Raw genomic sequence first — 21,612 nt, 5'->3', positions numbered from 1 at the left:
TCCCTAAATATATACATTGCTCACACTTGCTGAGCCACATAGCACATACTAAATTGCTCATTAGATGAATTACTTTGTTTTTGCACTTGACATACAAACATTGTCTAGACAGTTGACTTGGGGTTTATTTTTATGTGCTGAGTACTTGTCGCTGAGGAAGTTACATAGGGGCATAATTCCTATGGCCTTTCATGTTCCTGTGATTATATATTACATGTTTTTATTGCTGTCTCTCTGTGGTCCTGTCTTTCACAGTGGTTGTTTATTATAATGAGAACAAAAAGGAGATAGAACTGGTATATATTTCATAAAGATTAATATTCTTCCCGTGCATCTACAGTGCTGATCAAAATAAGTTTGGCTTAAATATTTCTAAAAGAAGGCCAAGTGCCTGTGTGTGGAAGCACTTGTCCCTAATTTCAAAAACCATGAAAAATTAGCTAATTGTAAGCAAATAGGCTGTGAGAGGATTCCAGAGAAGTGTTCAAAGGAAACATTAAAGTTAAAATCTAGAAACATGATCCTATATTTTGGCAGTAAATTCCTTGAACTTACAGTTCTTCAGGAAGAATTTTTGGTGTTGTTTTGGCCAGACTGCAATACCATCATTTTTTGTACTGCAGAGTGATACAGCCTTTAACAGAAGCATGTAAAGTAATTGAAATCTATCTGGAAGTTCTGTGAAGATTGAAAAGTTTAAATCCTCTTCTTTCATGCAAAAATCTGAGATACAAAATAATTACTTGTTCTACTCAGATCATAAAAAATCAACTATCTTCTAAGAGTGCTTATACTTTATAAGAAGAACTTAATAACAAGGATGTTTGTGTGATATATTTGTGTATCTACTGGCATTTAGATTTTATACCATTACCCAGTGTAACAGAATAAAATACTGTTGTACAGTATTGTATATAAGATTGTATCTTTTGTCGGTAGAATATTTTAAGTGACACACTTGCTCAGTTTTCAGTGCTGGCTATTGAACATCACTTGGAAATGCTCGAAGTCTTCAGTAATGTGCATGCAACAAATTGATGTTGACATCTCATGCATTTAGACTGACTGACAAATCTGTTTGAGCGGTCTTTGAGGCTGAATAATTTATCTTCTTTCCCCTCATCCCTTTGTTTTTCTCTCATCCCAGGTTATTTTATTGGCTGTGAGGACCAACGGACCCTTTGTGCCCTGATGGGGGACTCGGGATCCAGACGATCGACTCTTGTATCTCGGTTGCCAATATTCCGGAGAAGTGTTAGCCGGAGACACGACTCCCTTCCTTCCTCGCCTTCTTCTGCCAATGCCATTGGTGTCCACACCTCCTCCCCATCCAGCACGAACTCCAGCTCAGGGAGCACAGGAAAGCGCCGGAGTATTTTCCGCACTCCTTCCATTAGCTTCCATAACAAGAAAGGGAGTGAGCAGAAGCCTGACTCAGCGAGTCAAAATGTTAACATCTCAAATGGTGCCCAGTCCTCTCTTAGCACTTTTCAAAAACTCAGCTTAGACGAGCACATAAAAAGCAGAGGAAGGCATTCAGTTGGCTTTGGCAGCTCACGTAACAAGAAGATAACAAGGTCTTTGACGGACGATTTTGAAAAGGGAAAGGAGCCCTCAGCTAATAAGAATGTCTTTATCAATTGCATAAGCTCTGGGAAGAATGAGGGTGATGATTCAGGCTTTGCAGAAGAGCGAAGCCGATACTCTGTCAAACAGTCCACACGAAAACTTCTCACTAAGTCTTTTTCATCACACTACAAATTTTCCAAAGCAGTTCCAGAGACTCAGTCGGTTTCCTCTGTGCAGCAGCCCAGGTGCTTGCTGGAAGTTAAATCCTACGTGGAGAGCGAGCCTGTGATGGCCAAGTCATCTCCTCCATGCTCAGCTGAGACGACGGAGTGCATGGGCAGCTCCCTGCAGTCCCCGCTGCTCTCGGCTGACCTCACGGCTGCCCAGACCCCCTCGGACTTCATCGCTCTCACCGAGGACTCTGTTTCAGAGGCTGATGCCCTGCCCAGCAGTGGGCCTGGGGCACTGCTTGCAGAGGATTTTGGCCACGATGTCTCTACCTCTCAGGTCTTCTTTAATCCTGCTGCTGCTCCTGCGAGGGAGAGAGATGCTGTGCAAAGTGCCGGCCATTCTGCTGGTGTATCTCCTGTGAGTCGTGCAAGCTCGTGCAGTGTGGAGTCCAGTACCTTATTCAAAACCTCAGTTGCTAATCAAACAAAAGTACTGTTGCAAGCCAATGGACTGCATATTAATGATGCCAGGCACATAGAAAAAATTAACTCAGAAAATGCACATCTAGAAACCTTGACGTTACAGCCTAGTGAAGAACCAGTGACGCTCTCCCCAAAGGCACGGGGGTTGAGTGGCAGCAGAGATGAAAGCACTCCATCCAAGCACATGAGAAACACAATTCCTGTAGTGGAGTCTAACACTGTTCTGTGTTCTGAACCTCAGTCCTTTAAAATACAACAGGGTTATGAATCAAACAATTCTAAAGGTACGTTTCATTGTCTTTTCATTTTTGCGTTTGGTGGGTTTTTGAGTTTGGTGGGTTTTGGGCTACCCTCATTTCATCTATAATTATTGTTTTGTCATAGAGTATTTTTTAGAATTGCAAGTGCTAACCATAAAGTTCAGAAAGTAGAAATTGTGTCCTTCTCCAGAACTGTAGGAAATAAAGGCAAAGTCTGTGATTTTTCTGAGTTTGTGTTTTAGAGTTTGCAAACACGCATTACTGCTGTTTGTAGCTATGCTTTGCTTAATAGAAAATGGATTTAGAATGCAAGTACTGATTCCCAGCTTGTGTTAGAGGCTGAAGCTATGATTCCTTGAGACATGGCTATTTTGGATTTGAGCCGTGGGGTTGCATAATTTGGGATGGAAACATCACCAGAGAAACAAATGCTCTTGTAGTCTGATTATGGGAATTAATACAGTTTATTTTATATTGATCTGGGTTTAGAACTTTATAGTCTTGCTTTCTCTATTCAAATGATGTTACAGAGTAGCTCAAAGTGGATATTTTGTCAAAGTATGAAATATCCTATTTCTGGTTCCATCTGAAATAAGCGTCTAAGTTCTCATTTTGTTATCTATGAAACTGAGGGAGTTGATTGCCATCTAAATTTCACACTGAGTCTTTAGTTTATGAGGAGTAATTTGGAAATGCTAACAAGATTAAGTGGAAAGACTGTGCCTAGAAGTCCCAATCTCTAGACATACAGATAAATGAGGCACCAGGCCCTTGAGTGAAGGACACCTGTCAGAAGGCAGTTGATTTTCTCAAGCCAGCTTAATGAGTGGTGCTTTCTTGCTTAATCCTGAGACTGTATATGGTGGGCCAAAATACGAGATTTAACAAGACAGCATTTGTAGTGATTGTATTAGAAGATGAATGATGGTAAGTGTAAACTCATATAAATTCACACCCATCATTCAGCTTGGATATTTGTCTAGGCATGTGGATTATAAGCAATCAAAAGCAATCTTGCTTTTTGAATTATTAGTCACTGCTAGGCTTAGTTGGACATCTTGCCACATAAATGGCAATAGAAAGTCAAATTAATCCACTGAATTAGCTTTCACCAGAGGGCTCCTCTTTCACTCAGGACCTCAGTTGCTTTGAGGAAAAAATATTCCCATTTATCTGTATTACTGGTCCTGAACACTCAGTTTGTCTTCCTTGCCACATTGTTGCATCTGTATATAACTCTTATTTCAGAATCTTTCCAGCAAGAGTGTACTGCAGAGCACTAAGTGAGCAGCTTGGAGGGATGTGTAGAAATACCCCCTGCATTTCAAACTCATGCACTGGCAATTTGATATTTAGTTTGTATTTCAGTAAAGCAGCTAAAGGGAGTTGAAATCGTGATGTAGATAATTTTGTAAAGTGGATTCATGTTCACAGAAACACTAGAGCTAGTACTGCAGTATATAAAAGTTGTTGACTAATTGTTCTGTTCTTTTACTGCTGTTAAAAATACTTTTTTTTTTCCTGGTGTTGTTAAGAATGTATTTCAAAGTAGCAATTCTCCAAGCCTACAAAGGAACCAGTGAAAATACGACAAAATCCTGCTATATGGAATGAGTCAAATACAGGAAAAGCTTACATGGCAATCAGTAAGATATGGTTATAAGTGCTTATACCTGTTCCAAACAGACTGGTTTGAACATTTGGTTTTCTAAAACAGTATTTCAACCTAGATGTGAGTAAAAAATACTTCTGTGCATTTTCTTTGGTAATAGATATTTTCTCTTCTGTACCTGGTCTCATAGCTGATATCATTATAGATAACACTGTGAATGTGACATTAATGTATGAGCAGGTTTGATGTGCCATGTATTTCTTAGTATACCTTTATGTATTCTTATGTGATATGGATTTTTTTGAGAACCTTTAGAGAAAATGTCTCTTCTCTTGCAAAATGCAAAAGAAGGTAAGATTTTCTCTATGTGTGACATTTATTATGCCTGCTATTCTATCTGTTCCCATCTCTAAATTTGCCCTAACATGTCCAACTGTTTTTTTTCTCCTCTTTTCTGATGTGTTACTGGTCTGGGATTTTGCCCACTGACTGCAGGCTGATGGAGGGTGCAGGTGTAAGGCAAAGCTAGGAATGCTGAACAGAAATGGAAACCAATGTGCATCCCTGTCTTAGGCAGGGGTAACAAAGTTGTCACCTGGTCCTTCAAAAGCTGGGCTTGCCTTTGGGCCTGGGGTAAGGCGGGTTGGGTTTTGGCACCACTGGGCAAGTGCTAGTTTCTCTGGTAGATTTTGCTTTCAGCAATTTGGGAGTGTCCTATGATGAAGGGAGAAAGAAAAGGACGGAGCAAAGAGTCTTTCTGGACTCCATGAGGTGCCCTGGTCTGGGCTGTGGTGTGCTGAGCATGTCTGTAATTGGGGCTGAACTGGGGGCCCAGGTCACACCTTGATCTAGGTAAGCACAGTCTGCTTTCCACAGAACATTTCTCACGTGATTTCTTTTCAGTGTAGTTATTTCAAGTAAAGCAGTGTTGTGATGAAGAACATACTGTAGAGAGCAGCTCCCTGTAACAATTGCTGATTGCTTCTGTCTTTGCAGCTGATGTTGCCAACAGCCTCAGTCCGTACAGGGAAGGCAGATTTGTTGAGAAACGCCTGAGGTCCTCTTCAGAAGGCACTGCTGGGGGCAGCCGGCTGATCATAAAACCAAAGGATGGAAATGCAGAAGAGCTGAACAGTCTAAGGAAGCAGAGGGCAAGCTCGTCCTCTTCCAAAATGAACAGCATGGTGAGTTTTATTTCCTACTGTTTTATTCTCATGTTTTTATTTTTATTCCCACTGTTTTTATTTCCCCATGTTTTATTCCCAAACATCTATAAGTCAATGTTTTTCTCTGATTGGTGTAGCTATAGTGAGAAGCAGTGACTTCACAACTAACAGTAATAAAGAGGGCAGGAGCTGTCTCAGGCTTCTAAAATGTGATCCAGGCTCAGCCTCAGATGGTAAAAGTATTTTTTTTGCAGGGTTTGGTGCTATGAAAAGGTTTGTGTACTTTCTGGGAAGAGTTTCTTGTTGGCATGTTCTAGTGATTTGTGCTTGGAACTTTTAGTGTTTCTCTGTTTTTTCAGGAAGCTTGTATGCAAATATCAGTGAGTAGCATGTAATTTTTCAAAGCCAGAAAGAACGTGATGATATTTAAAGATGCTGTTTCTTGTGGGTATGCAAATCATTATGCAGGTGAAGTTCATGCCCTAAAATACTGGTTACCCTGGCTCAGGCCTGTGAACCTTTCTTAGCTTCTTAGACCCAAGCTGTTAGGCAGATCTGTGTTTATTTAAATACTAGGCTACGCTGATGCTATTGCACTTCCTCCTGTTTAGCTTCGTATTAATGATGGAAGTGGGAAGGTGACAACCCAGGAACAGAAGAAAGTAGGCAAAGTGGATGGGATTAGGTGGTAATCTGACCCCTTCTTTGTGTTTTATTTATGAAATCTATGAATTTTTTCCTCCACTGCTATTAGCAAGATTGTCCCCATAGCGACATGATTTCGTTATGCTTATTGGTATTACAGTCACAGACCAAGGACTTCTAAAACAAGATTAGAGAACATGCTCATGAGGGAAGGTAAAATTATTCCTGCTTTCCCCCAGTACATATGGATATTATCTTCCTATCTTAAGAAAACAGAGCTTTTTTAGTAAAAAGTGAGGTTTAGGAAGTAAATCAAACAAAATCAAACCTGAAAACACCCTCTCCTCCCCATCAAAAAGCCAGAAGACAAAAGAAAAGCATTGAGTTTTCTGGAAGCAACAAAGAAAAAAAAAAAGAAGAAATTGAATGTTCATAGTAACACATATTTGAACAGGAAAATGCCTCTTCAAAGTACTTGTCACAATCAGTTGAACACCACAGTAGCAGATGGCTACCAATGGGTGACGCTAATGAAGAATAAATACTAGGTAAAGAATTGGTGTTACTATACACGGTATTATAAAAAGCCTTATATTTCTTAGGTGGCTATAACAGCATGAGTCACATGGCTGGCTGTATTCATTTTGTTCAGTTCTGGAGAAAAATGAACCGCAGACATTTATGGGATGGCAAATCCCTGGGGAAGAGCAGAGGCCCCTGTGGCAAGGGCAGCTTTGCTGTGCAGTGCTGCTCTGAGGCACTGAGTGAGCGGCCGTGGCTGTGGATGCCGGTTTTGTGGCACCACCCAGATGTCCTGTTCAGCTGAAGAAACTCTGTACCTGTATCTTTGTCCCTGTTTGAGTTCTTTTTCTTATGAGCAGGCAGTGTGAGCTGCTTCTGCTGAGGGACTGGGAGTGAGGAGCCAGAAAGTTTTGCTGAAGGGGTGCAAGATTTTTCACAGGAGACAGGAAGTAAAAAAAACAGCGTCTGAGAAATTGTTCTTTATCCTAAACATTTTGGCCAGCAGAGTATTCGTGCACTGTCAGTTGTTGTTGCAAAGATGAAAGGTAAAACCTTGGGTAGACTGACCTCCTAAATAATGTGAATATGTATCAAACCTGCAAACAAGACCACTGCTACCCCTAAGAGTGGCCTTAACTAACTTGTGAAGGGCTGAAAGTAATTTATATTCCGGCTAAGACCAGTGCTGTTTGTAAATGAAATTTAGGGGAGAAAAAAATCTTTCAAAATAACTCTGCAAACGTGCCTATTTCATAGTATTGTAAATAATGATGTGAAACAAATGCTTGAGATAGGTTGGATTGCCAGTTGTGTGTTTACAAAGCTGCTGTTCTTGCAGAGGCCGATTCCTGCTACAAGAGGGCACCGTTTCACCAGAAATGGTTTTGGAGATTGATCACTGCAATTCAGGACGTGTGGTTGAGCAGTTTCATGTTGTTAGTCTGTGCAGTGTAATAGACCCTTTCCAGAGGAGGAGCGTGGATAGTGATGCAATTTAAAGAGATGGGTATCGCTGTATATAAACTTTGGTCATTCTAAGGCTTTAACAATGAACTCATGAGTTAACAAATTTAAATCTTTTGACATAACATGCAGACTAATTAACTGTGCTTCGGTGGGTTGGTAGAAATTATACTTCACATGCTCTTGCTGCCTAGGTGGTGGCTCTTTTCCAATGTGTGAGAGAGACAAAAGGAAAGAAAAATGTGAATTAGTACAGGCAAAAGACCTGAATGGTCTGAAGTATGCAGTCCTGCAAGACCAGGGAAAAGAATGTCAACCTGGATAGCTGACACAATGAGAATTAGATTTACCACATTAAAAAAAGAAAAACACACCACCAAATCACTTTTAAGTTCTTTAAGAGGATTAGGAGACAGGACAGTAGGGGAAAAAGACTTCTTGTGTAACAGAACTTGGAGCTAGGATAAAGTAATATTTGTGTGAGCCAGAGAACTATCCATCACTTGTCATGGTAGTGCCTAACATGGACGGTGAGTATCTTGAATATCACATCAATATAGAGAAAAAATATTAATTTTTTTTTTAATGCATGATAGAGGTTTTTAAATGCTAGCAAATTCAAGTCATTAAGACTGGGTAGTCAGGAAGGATGATAGGAATGGAAGTGTGAATTACTTCAAATTCAAAGAAAAACTTGAGAGAATGGTGGGAGCACCTAGATCACGCTGCCCAATTTCAAGGCATGAGCCACACTGTGCTGGATGCATACATGTGTTTTCACTCTGCATATGTGTAGTGGATCAAGACTGCTCACTTATATTTGGCTCTTGCAAATCTGCCTCTCTGCTGTTCTTTACAAGGAAAATAGTTATTTGTCTTTACAACTGCTTCCTTTCCCATGCCTGTCTATCAGCATATGTACTTCACTAAAAACCCCTTATTTTTCAACATCTTCTCTCAGTGGGTGAACACTGCAGGACTGTGTTTCTCTGGGCGCTCTTCAGCACAGTTTTCTCTTCAGTTTCTTGAATCTTCTCTAAATGTTCCCTGTTTCTTGCTTCTTAAATTCAGCTTCAACTTTTCACCTTTGCAGGTAAAAGCTTTTGTGCTTGCCTTCAGTGCTGCATCATCAGCTTCCTTTGCCTGGAGCAAAGCAACCTTGCCAACTTGTGCCAGCCCAATTAGAGCAGCGCAGCTTATTTTTCTGCATTGTTGCTTTGGTTGTGCCATTTCTTTCTTTGCATTTTTCCTGTGGTTCCTATATATTAGATATAAACCCAAGAACTTTTGAGGCATAAGGACATCCCTGCCTTTTTTCTCTCAGCTTTAACAGTGACCCTGTTGCCAAGCTGTCAAATAATTGTATTCATGTTTTCTCCCATGCTGCCTATCGTGCACTTGGGTAACTGCAGTTACCTCAAAATTTGCTTCATTTCCTTTCTAAATTTTCAGTTTAATTTCTTGTCTTGCCTAAAGATAATTTTTCAAGATGCTTGCTGGTACTCTATTACTAAGGTTTTTACTGAGTTTTTTTTTTGCTTATCCATCCAGTGCTGATGTGTAGCCAAAATCCCCCATTTCTCACCCTTGTCCCATGCTTGTAAGTGAAGATGCTCCAAATACTGAGTATCTCAGTAAATGTACCTACAACATAAATTAGAAACAGTGAATGTAAAATCCAGTGTCAGAATACAGGGCAGTATTTCATGGGCAGGAATTCAATTTTATACTGGAATTAGTTGAATATGTTACTTAAACATTAAATTAAAAAAACTAATAGTTTACTAATTTAGTATAGAGGGAGCCATCTGACATTTTGGGAATATAGAATAAAGGTAAATGATAGACATAGAAATATGCTTGCAAAAGAGAGATTAACTGCAAATATTTGAGACTCCTACTGTGTCTGGAGGGAGCAGAAAGCCAAGGCAGAGGTCACTAATGAAAGTGTGTTGTGGCCAGAACATCTGTGGTAATTATCCAATTACAGCTGGGGTCTAAGTTGTGGCTGGTGTCCTGGATAGTGTGTGTGTGTAACTCCAGCTCAGTTTTGTTACCCAAGTGATTTGGGGTGGTTTAGTAGTTAATAGTCAGGCTTGTAGTATACTTCAGAAATGGTACTTAGAATGATGGAGCTGTTATCCAAGCCACTGTATTCAAATCTCTTCCTGTATTTCTACCTTATCAGGCCATACCCAAATCTGTAGCCCATGAAAGTGCTTCTCACAGATAACTTGGTTTTTATGTTACTTGAGCACTCTTATTTATTATCAAGCACCAGTTTTAATCCAGTTGCTGCATCGTGACAGAAGCAGCAGGATGCTGTGCCCCCATGGACTTCAGTGAATGTACATGAATAAGGGCTAAGATGTTTTTTATGTTCCCCTTGCTTATGCTGAGTTGTATGATATTTTGCTGATGTGTGATTAAGCACAGAGTATGAATCAGACTAGGCTGGCTGCTAGTCTAGAGAGAGTTGAAGTAACTTTCATATTTGCTTGAGGTTACTTTAACACTGACCTTCTCGAGGCTGTGATTTTTATGCAGTGTGTGGCTAATACATGAGGTGGAAGCTGCTATTGAAAATGCTTGACTTGAATGAGTTTCAGAGAGTGACCAACAAGTAGATTTGGAAGTGAAGTTGAATGTGGCTGTTTTTTGTGACCTATAAAGGCCTGAGAAAACTTTGTGGGGTATGCTCTCCTTCTACAAACTGGCATTAATTATCAATGCCTTAGCAGCCTGCCCTGGAAAGGCAGTGAATGAAAAGTTAAAGGGAGGATTTGAGTGCTCAGGGCTTCAGTTTAGGTTGAAAAAACCCTCAAAACAGTCTTTTTAAAGTATGAACTAGGTAGGCAAAATGCACACAATCCTTTATTGTCTTCTGCACAACCTTCTTTACAGCTAGCAATGTTATGTGTGCTCGGAATAGATACAACCTGCTTTTAACTTGCTGTAAGGGTGTATTATCTCTGGTATCTGTAGTGTTCATAAAAGCTTTGTCATAATGAAAATAGATATGCTGTTCTTTTTCTGTCACTGAATTATGGTATTTCTGCTTAATTCAAATTCATCTCTGCTATGCTGGGCTTCTCGAGGGAGACTGTTTAGGAACATCAATTGTTACTGAGCTGTTCAAGCAAACCCTGTAAGGCAGTGGTTCACTCTTCGTGAAGAAGTGGACTTGACAGCATTAATGTATAACTAGATTGATACTAAAGTAACAAAATTTCCCCTTTTGCAAGGAATTTGGTGTTTTGCTCCTTTCTGAAAAGAAACTGTGGAAGCCACTTTAAGCAAGAACTGTCAGGACTACTTTGGCTGAACAGGGCTATCCAGACAGGAGTAAACTGCTGACTGTAGGTCCTTAGTAATTTGAGCCTTATATTTCTAATTTAGCATGGAGAAAGTGTCTTTTACAGACTAATAGGATAAAAAAAATGGAAATGACAGATAGGGATTTAAGCATTTTGGCTGTAGTTTTTAGGTCAACTCAACTAGAAGCTTTTTGGGTAACTACCCCGTGGGAAATTAATGTCTGTAGTGTAATGTGTGTTTCTTAACAAATGAAGGGCTTGTGAAAATGAGATTGCGGTTGTTAAACACTTTGAATTAATTCTTGAGATCAAGTAACTAACAGAAATTAATTTAGATGTGACTTAATGCTTATGCTGTGATGCTCTATCCTCTTCTTTCAGGACATAATCATGGGCCAGAAAAGGGTAAACTGTTAATCTAACAATGGAGTAATTATTTAAATTGAATTGAGTTGTATTTACACAGGTAGAAGGTAGAGCTATTAGCAGTTCTAAATCCCAGAATCATTGTGGCAGTGGGGGGGATGTATTTGGTGTGTAGCAGAATTAGAACAGAATTAGTTCTTTCTGTGGTTTTATGGGTTAACTGCAGTGGGTGAACTGCACCCCTCAGCCACTGGCTTTACTCCCTCTGGCAGCATGAGGAGAAGTGGAAGGGTAAAAGTGTGAAAACTTGCAGGCTGAGATAAGCAGAGTTTAGCAGGGAAGGGAAAAGCTGCACATACAAAGGAATTCATTCAGTGGTTCCCAGGGGTGGACAGGTATCCATCCCTCCATCCTCTTCCTTCCCAGCTTGAACATGGCATCATATGGCTGGATCCCTTTGGTTGGATGGGAGGTTGGATGGCACAGCTGTACCAACTGTGTCCTCTCCAAATTCTAGCTCACTCCCAGCCTCTTCAGTGGCAGGGCAGTGTGAGGAGCAGACAAGGCCTTGACAACTGTGCAAGCCCTGCTCAGCAATAGCTAAATCATGTCTTGCTGTGTTGATAACACTGATTGCTCACAAATCCACAACACAGCACCATAAAAGCAAGTGGATATGAAAAAATTTAACTCTTTTCCATCCAAACCCAGTACAAATTGGGTATCTGATATTTTTTCTGAAGACTTGTAGGAGTACTTACCCTAAGTGTTGTTTGAACTAATGTACAGGACACTGAACTTCTAAAACTATAGGTAGGTGTCTTCCATAATGCATTGTGTTTAGTTTTTCTGTTTTAATATTTTTCAGGAAAACATACCTATTTATTGAGACTCAAAATAGAAACTAAGGCAGTTGATAGATTTTCCTAACAAAACACACTTTTGTTCCAGTCTTACTACATCCCAAAATATTTTTGCCAGTTAATGTAAGAGGTAGCTTGTTCTGAAGCTGCTCATCATTTAGAGTTGGTATTATCTTTATGGATTTCTTTTTCCACATGAAGAGAGATTTTTTTAAAGTTTTTTTTCTGCACAGAAATATCTGGTTATGTGTTAAAATACACCCTAGTCATAAATATTGTTTAAATAGATAGCTATATATGTCAAGCAAAATCAGTGTGGTTATTTTTCCATTTTATTATGACTTTTACATTTTACTTTCCTGTTCATTACCATATCTTCCATGTTCTGAATACAGTTGAGTGCTGCAGCAAGATTGTTATGCAGTCTTCTTGAAGTAAACCACTCAGTCTGTTCATGTGGGCTTCTTAAATCTTTGTCACCACCTATAGTGCCACCACCAAAGCAGTAACTCACATGTGGTGAAGATAGTTACCTTCTGCTCAGTGCCTGTCATGGTGTGGACCTGTGAGAGAGGTCAGGGATTTACCAAGGATGAATTAATCCTGTGAAAAATCTCATGAATGCTCCCTGCCAGCTCTCACAGTACGTTAATTACGTTAATCAATATTAGGAGAGAAAGATAGTCCCTAATGCATGAAGGCACCTTTGGGGATGATCTGGTCCAACACCTCTGCTCACTGTCAGGGATGGCATCCCTACACCCAGGGATGTGTGTAGTTGGGTTTGGTGTCTCTGAGGGTAGGGACTCCAGAGCCTCACTTAGCAGCCTGTCCAGGTGTTTGTCCATAATTATGGTTTAAAATAAGAACAAAACTTTTCTTGGGTTTCTTGTATTTCACTTTGCACTTCTCTATTCCCTGGGCAGCACTAAGAGGAGTCTGACTCTGTCTTTATGATACCCATGACCACCCTTGTGTGTCAGATACTCAAAGGCCTTTGATACTGGGAAGAAATGAGTCCAGTATTGAAAGATAGGAATTCTAAACAGAGCTCCCTTGACACCCTCATTGTGCTCCCAACTTGTTTGATGTGCCTGTGGGCTCTGCCCAGTCATTCTGCCTGCAAATATGATGTGTTGGGCAGAAATTGTAAAGTCACAGGAGCTGGGACTCCTCATGTGTCCACGCAGTCTCTTATATTTCCCCATCCTACTTCATAGAGCAGGTGTGCCAGAGAAAGGAGGTGGTTTGCAGGGAGTTCCTGTGATATCCAGTGATGGCAGGTGGGAAGTAGAAGTGGGAGAAAGTGGAGAGGCCACTGGGACTCTTAACAAGTGTTTCTGAAAGAATTGGAAGAGGTGGAAGAGGCACCTGATGTATTTAGCTTGCATACTGGGATCTCTTCCCTTCAGAAGGACAGAGGTCAGGGGAACATGGAAGTTATCATTGGTGAAGACAGGTTAGCGGGTTATCTGAGCTAGTGTGGCTGATCCAGTGTCTGTGTTTTATTAAGCTTGATTCTTAAATAAAGGAGGGGCCTTCATGCAGTGAGTAATACTTAAGTGGAAACAGTTTTCTATCTAGTATTGGTAAAAGAAAGTACTTGCTCAGAAGAAGAAGGTGAATTACTTTAATTGAATGTCTATTATGCCCTGGAATATTACAGTCATGTCTCTTATCTTGGGAGATGCCCTTAGCACAGGCAGTATTTTTGCTGCTGTGGTATGTATCTTCTTGGGTTAGTGTATACAAGTAATACATATAATAAGAAAACTGAAATTTTTAGAGGACTTTTCTAAGGGGGACAGTTCATGGACAGCTAATTCACTGAACGTGAAATTTATGACTGGTGAATAGGAATCAGTATCTTGGGTTTATCATCCTGTAGGTCAGATGATTCATCGGTAGTTTGCACTCACTTAAAATAAAACCAGAAAATTGTCCTGGCTTTGTTCTTAGAGTGGCTAATTTTGCCCTTGTCCTTTCTTATGCACATCTTTTCCTGTTGTGTGGGTCCCTCAAACAGTGTGTCCATAAATGGTCCTGTAGTTCGAGTTCTGGAATGCCTTACTACAAGCTGCCTGTTTGTATTCATTTGCTTATGTGAGAATAAACTCAGAATAAATACAGTATTTTTCCCCCAGGCTGCAGCAATTCAATGTAGGGCGCATCTTTCCAGGCCTTTGATCCCTTTGATTGATAAAAAGAAGGTAATGGGATCAGAAATGGAAATTCTGTTGGGTCACTTGTTAGGTCATTTATATTTGCAGTCCTTCTTGTCTTGTCAGTGTGTTGCTGGAGGCAATACTAGGTGAACCCTGGATTAAGGATTTGGCAGGGGCTGTAAAACTAGCTGTGGACTCTGAAGCTTGCCATTTAGAACAGGAGATTTTTCTAGTTTAAAGTCAAGCGCATGCTAGTCTATGAAAGGCTCGGGATCATGCTTTGTGATTTGATACCTGGAAATCAGGTTTGGGCATGTTTATCTAGGTTTATTCACCTTTTAGTGAAGGAGTAGGCAACAGTATATCATTCAGGAGAGGGATGAAATATTAAAACACATAGTTGCCCCTGAGATAATTTTTTGTATTCATAGCATTCATTCACTAAAACTAATAAAATTAATTGAAATAACGTAGACCTGGTGAATTACTTAGTATCTATCTTGTAAAAAATTTTTAACTCGCTGTGTAGATGTTTTCATGAACAAACTGCACACAATCCCCCAAACAGTGCAAACTTTCCAAAATTATTACACTTGTAACGTGTTTTTTGTATTTGGATTCTTGATAAAGTAACAAATACTCAATGTTCTTGTTCTATGAGAGGCTTTTTTTTACTTAGAAGAACGTTAGTGTTTGATAAATGTGTAAGATTTATATTTGCATTAACAGTCTGGATAGCTGTTATGATTTGGAGCTGATTTGCAATCAGAGCAATGTTGGTACTTGAGAAATAGCTGTTAGGGATAGGTGGAGCAATTAGTTACACGACACAAAATGCCTTGTTTGATACCAAAGAAAACCCGAGGAGGGAAATTAAGATGTTTAGTAACAGCCTGCTTTGGGATTTGAGCAACTGCAACAGGATGGGGATTTTAATCAACTGAGAGCTAATAGAAGGTTGTTCACTGAGGTCTATTTCTGTTGCTTAGACAGCTATCTTGGATAGGAAGAAGGGCTTTATTTTTTCTTACTTAATTGTTTTTTATTCATATGTGTTTTAAGTTACTCCCACATACCCACCCTGTTAGGTCTGATGCTGTGGAACAGGCAGACTGTAGAAGAACTCATCTCCTAAAAATGACTCCAACAAGATTCTTCACTGAATAACAATTTTTTTAGTATATCTTAGGAAATGAGGTTAGTTTTGACTGCTCCAAAAATCAGAAGTCTCTTGTCATCTTTTTTTGGCATCTTTCAGTTGATAAAAGTAAAACCCAACAGTTTTGACTTAGTCACTCTAACCAAAATGATTAGATGGTAAGTGTTGGGAGTATATTTTGAAGAAACTATCCCAAAATAAGCATTGCAAAACTTGTGATATGTGAAGCAACATGAGTAAACAGTGGGAGGGAACACTTAGTTAAATGAAGGTGCCTTTATAAATCTGTAGACTTGGCAGACAGTTATCCTGGAAGACTTTCATCTTTCTAAATTTGCCAGCTTTTGAAATCTGTCTCCTTACTGGAGTGGAGGAAATGCAGCAGGGAAAATGAGAACCTGATCCAGAAAGCAGCAAGGAGGATAAAGGGCAGGACTTCCTGGAGACTGGGCTGTGTTGCCATTAGAAAATGGGTGGCATTATGAAGTGCTCATAAGAAAGGAAGAGCTAAATGTAAGAAAATCGCGATTTAGGATGGGATGGAGTTCACTGCAGGTGCTGTGGAAAAGGAAGAGATGGAACATCGTGAAGGAAAAAAGTTCAGGAGAAAGTTTTGAGTAGGAGATCTGAAAGTTAAGAGGGTGGGAAGTAGTTCAGTTAAAGAAGCTGGAAAGATGGGAGAGGCTATCTGTATTTTTATAAATTAGGCAGGAATTGAGGGAGAAGCTGGAACAAGGTCAAGAGCTTACAAAACTGGTGGTCAAGATAAGTTTGTAATCCTTCTGTTACCTGAAACATTGAAATTCAGGAGTTAGTTTTATCTCCTGTGATTATTCCCTATAGGGGACGTTGTTCTCAGGAAAATACAGCAGCCTGTAAAGTAAGCATTGTTGGCACAAACCTGTCAGGCATTTCAGCTGGAAGAGGGCAGTAATGCAATTTTCCTGCTGAAAGTGTGGCAGTATGCACAGTAGTTTAAGTATTTTCATTAGTCACATTTCAGCAGAGTTTTTCCTCCAGATGAATATAAAAAGTTGTCATTTTTGTCTTTATTCTTTAAGGACATATGTGACATGGTGAAAGAAATTTGATCTTGTTATCAAAGCTATGTCTTTTTTTTTGAAATACTTTGCCTTCTCTCAGCCTGTAGAAAAAAAAAGGAAAAGGAATATTTTTGCATCTTTATGAATAAAAATGTAGGCCTGTAACTTCTGTTCATGTTGGCTCTGGTTAAAGTTAAATCACAAAGTTTTTCTGAGATGCCTAATTAATATGCCCTGTTCACACCTACACCGTTGAACTAATCATCACAGTACAGAGTCAGGACAATTTTTTCCCTTGTGTCTGAGAGAAGGTACCTTTTGCAAAACATTTGCTTTCCTCATAGCTCAGGATATCCCTTGTATTCCCCATCCCGAGACTAGAGGAACTGTGTGCAATCATTAATGATGATGCAGAAAGAAAAATTAATAATGAAACATGAGACACAGTCATGATGGAGCTTCAGATAGTGTTTGCTCCCAGGCATATGTTAAGGATGTGTTTTTGATTTTGTAAAATGCCTAACTAAGGTAAGTTAGTGCTCAGTCTATCAAGTTATGCATAGGTTAACTTGTTTTTACACTGAACCACTTCTAAAGTTTACCAGAAAAAGTGCATTATTTTTTGTGATCTGATCACAGTGGGAAAATTTATCTTTTAAACAAACCCAAATCATCATCAGTGACAGAGAACTATCTCTATAGACAAGCTGTCAAGCTATTCATACTGCTTTCCAGGTTCTAAGAACAGAAGGAATACAGAAGTACAGTTAATTCCTCAAAGCAGTAGTTTAGTAAGACAATATGACCATATCTAATAACAGAATATTAATAAAAAATAATAGCAAAGTAAAATGTCCTTCTTGCTTTACTGTGCCCAGACTCAAAGTCAAGAATAAAAAATTCCATTGAAAAGTAACCAACAAAGCTTATTTGTGCAAATGAAACTGTCAGAACAGACAGATTTAGACCGGGGGTTTGTGGATGTCAGATTTTTCATTGCCAGTATTAGGCACTGATAAGATGAGACATTGAATCTCAGCGTGTTGGTGTCTTTGTGAGGTTTTTATTTCAAAGAGATACAGATACATGAATAAAAATCTTGAACCTAAGTGAAAGGAGTAGTCAACCACTCAGCCATGGTTCATGAATCACAGTAGTTCGTTTTAATAACTTCAGTTGGGAAAGTGGATGCCAAACTATTCTATCTGGATGCTTCAAGTGGACTCAGCTGTCTACTGGAAGGACCTACAGGTGGAAGAGAATAGAACTGAATCAGGGATGCTATGCTGACTCACACAAGAAAGAAAAGCACTGTGAATGCATGGTTTTGCTCTCGGGTAGCATTCACCCATCTATACAGTCTGCATAACAAAAGCAATTGTGGCATTATTAAATGGTATGAAGTGATACACTGATTTCTTGAGGCATATTTATTGCAGCTCAGTAGGAGGCCTGTAAGGTCTATTAACCAGAGGAGTTCAAAGATATCTCTTGTTGTTCAATATTTATTTTTTAAAAAATTCCGTGCAGCAGGGTGTCGGTTAAAAAGGTTTTAGGATGCTTTGTTGTCTCTCTAATATGCATTTCAGTTTGTTTAATGGAGCTCTCCATTTTAGAGCTAGTACATGAAACTGCCAAAATGAAATTGTTTGTGAGCCTGGTTGTTGTTGTAAAGAAAGAAAAGCCAATGTTCCTAATGCTAAATAAAAAAATTTTCATGATCAGATACTTTGATTGTTTTTGCATATATTAATAGGTGGTGAACAAACTTATCACTGGTTTTTCTGCCTCTGTGTTGTGATGGCAAACAGTGTCTATTTTCCAAAAATAGACCAAGCAGTGCAGAATCTGTCAAGGGCTTTGTTTAAGCTTAGAATTGTTTGGCAAATAAAAGAAATTTCAATTTTCATTCATTCTGCATATTTCAATGGCAGAGAGAGAACATTTTTGCATAGATGTATTGCGAGCTATTTTCATATTCAAGGTGAACAGAAAGATTTAGCAGATCCTAACATGAATTAGGATTTCATTTAAGACCTGGTTTCCATTTTGATACTCTGTTGCTACATACAAGGTTTGCCCATTAGTGTTTCAAAAGCCAATTAGCCTATTTCTACTCATAGGTATTTATATGGAATAGCCATAAATCAAATTTTAAACACTAAATAATTGCCTGGTGTTGAGAAATGTTGCCTGATGTAGCAAAACTTTTATTTTAGCTTTTTTTTTCCTTAGACTCAGTGTTGGAAATTATTTTGTGGACACTATTTCTGGACCAAAACCAGGCTATTTTGTTGTTTTCTGTACTTGTGTTTTAGTAGAGTGCTGGTGGTCAAGTGGCAGTGCTGTGTCCAAGCACTGTGTCCTCTGTGTGCTGAGGTAAAGGAGATGTTGGGATCTCAGACTGGAGGAGAACAGAGCATTTGCTTGTGTGTGTGTATGGATATCAAACAAGTGCCTGGCCTCCATGTGTTCACAGGTTTCAACAGGAAAAAAAGCTTGAGAACTTTTTAGAACTGGAAAGGACCATTGGATTCTCTGATATACCTTTTGTATAAAAGGCTACCAGTTACCTCTGGGTCAAGTACAATGAGTTCTGTTGTAGTAAGGATGTGAAAAATATTAAGAGATGGGATAAATGTCACTTCACTTGCTAGGTTATTCCAAAGCTGTGAGATTTAAAAAAAGAACAAAAAAAAAAACCCCAAAACCAAACAACAGCCAATGGACCAAACCACGAAAAACAGACTGTGAATAGAACAGGCCTGGTTGCTAAATTAATGGTAGCTGTGTTTTTAATTCCAGCCATTAGGCCTCAGTTTGTCTTCTGTACCTAGACTTAAGTCCATCTTTTTAATAAGTGGCATTTTTCTGTCCATTAAAGCTACTTGTAAATGGTAAAGCTACCTCCTTGGTATTTCTTCTTTTTATTTGAACAGATTGAAATCTTTGCATGCTTTACTTTGCAAAATATTTTGAGACTTTTTAATGGTTTTATGATTTTTACTGTGCTCCATGATTTTTTTTAGGGAGAGTAGGTTAAGCAAAAGGAAAAAAACCAAACCTGTTTAATTCCAACAAAAGAAGTGAAATATTTGTGAAAATACATGATGGAGAAGGACACAAATAACCATCTTGTTGCTGTCCCACTCCCAATGTAGCTATCATCCCAATGTATAGTTGATAGCTACAGTAGCAGTGAATATGTTAATTTTGCACCTCCCAGGAAGATTAATTTTTCGTTGCAAGGTGTATTTGACTGTACCTGGATGTTAAATCATGCAAATGATATCTAGTCTCTCAAAAAGCATTTTTCTCATTGAAAAGAACAGCTCTTTGTAAATTTGTGCAAAATTGATAATTTTCCACTGCTGTTTCCTGTGAGGCTGATCCAACTATATATTTATATATTTTATATATATGTATAATTATTTTTTTTTTTTTTTAGTTTTTTTTAAAGGCAAAAAAGTGTAGGTAGTAACACACATTGAAGCAGGAGTCTTGTTATAGCTCAGTGGGATGACATAGGAAATTATTCCAGTGTGCCATGGGAAATGATTTGCTTTGGATTTTCTTGCTGATATTCTTAATGGTTTTCTTGTTTGAGGGCTACATATGAATTTTATGGAAGGGCTGCTGATCATAACTGCTTGTCTGTCAGCCTTTAGGTGAGTGTTCTTCATCTGTCATCCACTTGAACTGAATTCCACAGATACTGGGAAGGGATATTTGTTTTTGTCAAAAGATGTGCTGTAGCATGGTGCAGAAAGATGTGAGCAGTACAAGTAGTGTGATTTGTTAGTCTAATTGAAACAGAGGAAACAAATGAAAAAGCTTTTGTCACAGAAATCCTTTTCAGGGCCAGTTCCTTAGGTAATAAGTAATTATCTTAGAAGAAGTGTTTGTGTCTAGGGAATATGTCTGGTTTTTTAGCTGTAAAACTGGTCAGGTAAAAGATACTGTTTCTTCTAGTAAATTTTGTTTTTCATAGCTTTTTAGTCAATCATGCTTGCAACAATTCTGCTAATGTAGTTTTTCAGTAGCCTGTCTCCCAGCTTTTATGTGCTTTCAGCCAACACAAGCAGAATGTAAACTGTCTGTCAGTCACACATTGGAAAGTCTAGAAAGTAGTCATAGATCAGAAAAATTAACAATATATAGGTAGTTTATAAAGTTTTTTCATATAGCTGCTTTTTACAAAGGTGGTGCTGTTGTTTATCTCCCACTGCAGCTATTCACTGCAGACTCCTATTTCTTTGTAGCTATTATCTGGCTTTAAAAGAAATAAAAGATGGTGCATTTCTTAATTTAGCAGCTTTCATCATTTACATTTGTAGGTGAAAGCTGCCAAGCCCTATTAGGTGGCTAAGCTCACCAGGGGGATACTTGTGTCATTTCCACCCACTTGTCATGTTATTTTCTCTACACTTGTTAACTCAAACTGTCAACCTGTAAAGTGCTCTTATCACATCTGCACATGAGGTGCTGCAGGAGGTGACATAAGCTAATAGGAGGAGTTCATGGAAACAGAAAATCTCATTTGTACATAGTGGGAGCGATGAGCTCAGGGACTTGCACTTTGATTGCATTGTAATTAACGATGCTTTGTGTATCTTAGTGTGATAGCTGCAGAGACTGCTGCTGTCTCCCTGGTCCTCTCTGACAGGGCTGTTGCTCCTAAGAGGTGTGGACAGGAGAGAATAACAGAGAGGTACGTGATATAACTGGACTGATTGCAAGTTTCTCTGCTAATCACAGGCCCATCACTCATGATTAAGAACTGAAAGCCTTCTGTTCCAGTTGTTGAGATGGCTGCAGAACTGTCTTTTGAAAGCATTTCTTTTATTTATCAGGAATAGAAAGGTTGTGTTGATATCCACAGAAATAAATGCTATGAAAAGAGAACAAAGAAGGAAAGTTACATGATAGTGACAAGTAAAAGGATGGCAAGGTAAGCTCCTGATGCTGAAGGTTCTGAACATGAAATTTTCTGCACCTGATGTTGATGAGAACCCGTGGGCTGTTTGGTTTCCTTGTGCTGTTTCTGATTACCTCTTTAGAGAGCCAAGACATTATCAACTGAACTTCTTATTATGCTGGGTTGCCATTTCTTCCATTTCCTTAGAAGAAACAGCTTGTGAAGGGCTGTCCCTGTCTGGTAGCTGCAGTAATCTGGAACTTGCTTTGGTTTGCCCTGGTGGCAAATTGGCTTAGTTCTCTCTTTGTGAGTCCAGAGGGGTCGACCCTTTTAAGATGATAAATGCCTGTGTGAGTGCACAAGCCTGGTTAAGGGGGAGCCTATTTGGTGT

General features: G+C 39.1%; 1 protein-coding gene across 1 annotated transcript in view; it reads left to right on the top strand.

The window, feature by feature from the left end:
* Positions 1 to 1,191: 1,191 nt before the first annotated feature.
* The window catches only part of CCSER1 (coiled-coil serine rich protein 1), a gene marked incomplete at its 5' end in the record, with an annotated part of 535,256 nt that continues 514,835 nt past the window's right edge, over positions 1,192 to 21,612 (top strand). The window contains 2 exons of the mRNA XM_084203900.1: positions 1,192 to 2,506; positions 5,091 to 5,278. Coding sequence (XP_084060026.1) covers positions 1,192 to 2,506; positions 5,091 to 5,278 — 1,503 coding nt within the window. The remainder of the gene's footprint in view (positions 2,507 to 5,090; positions 5,279 to 21,612) is intronic.

Source organism: Fringilla coelebs (assembly GCF_963513975.1).
Source record: "Fringilla coelebs genome assembly, chromosome: 4".
Lineage (NCBI taxonomy): Eukaryota > Metazoa > Chordata > Aves > Passeriformes > Fringillidae > Fringilla > Fringilla coelebs.
Note: the sequence above shows the minus strand (reverse complement) of the source record. Positions and strands in the feature narration are given on the sequence as shown.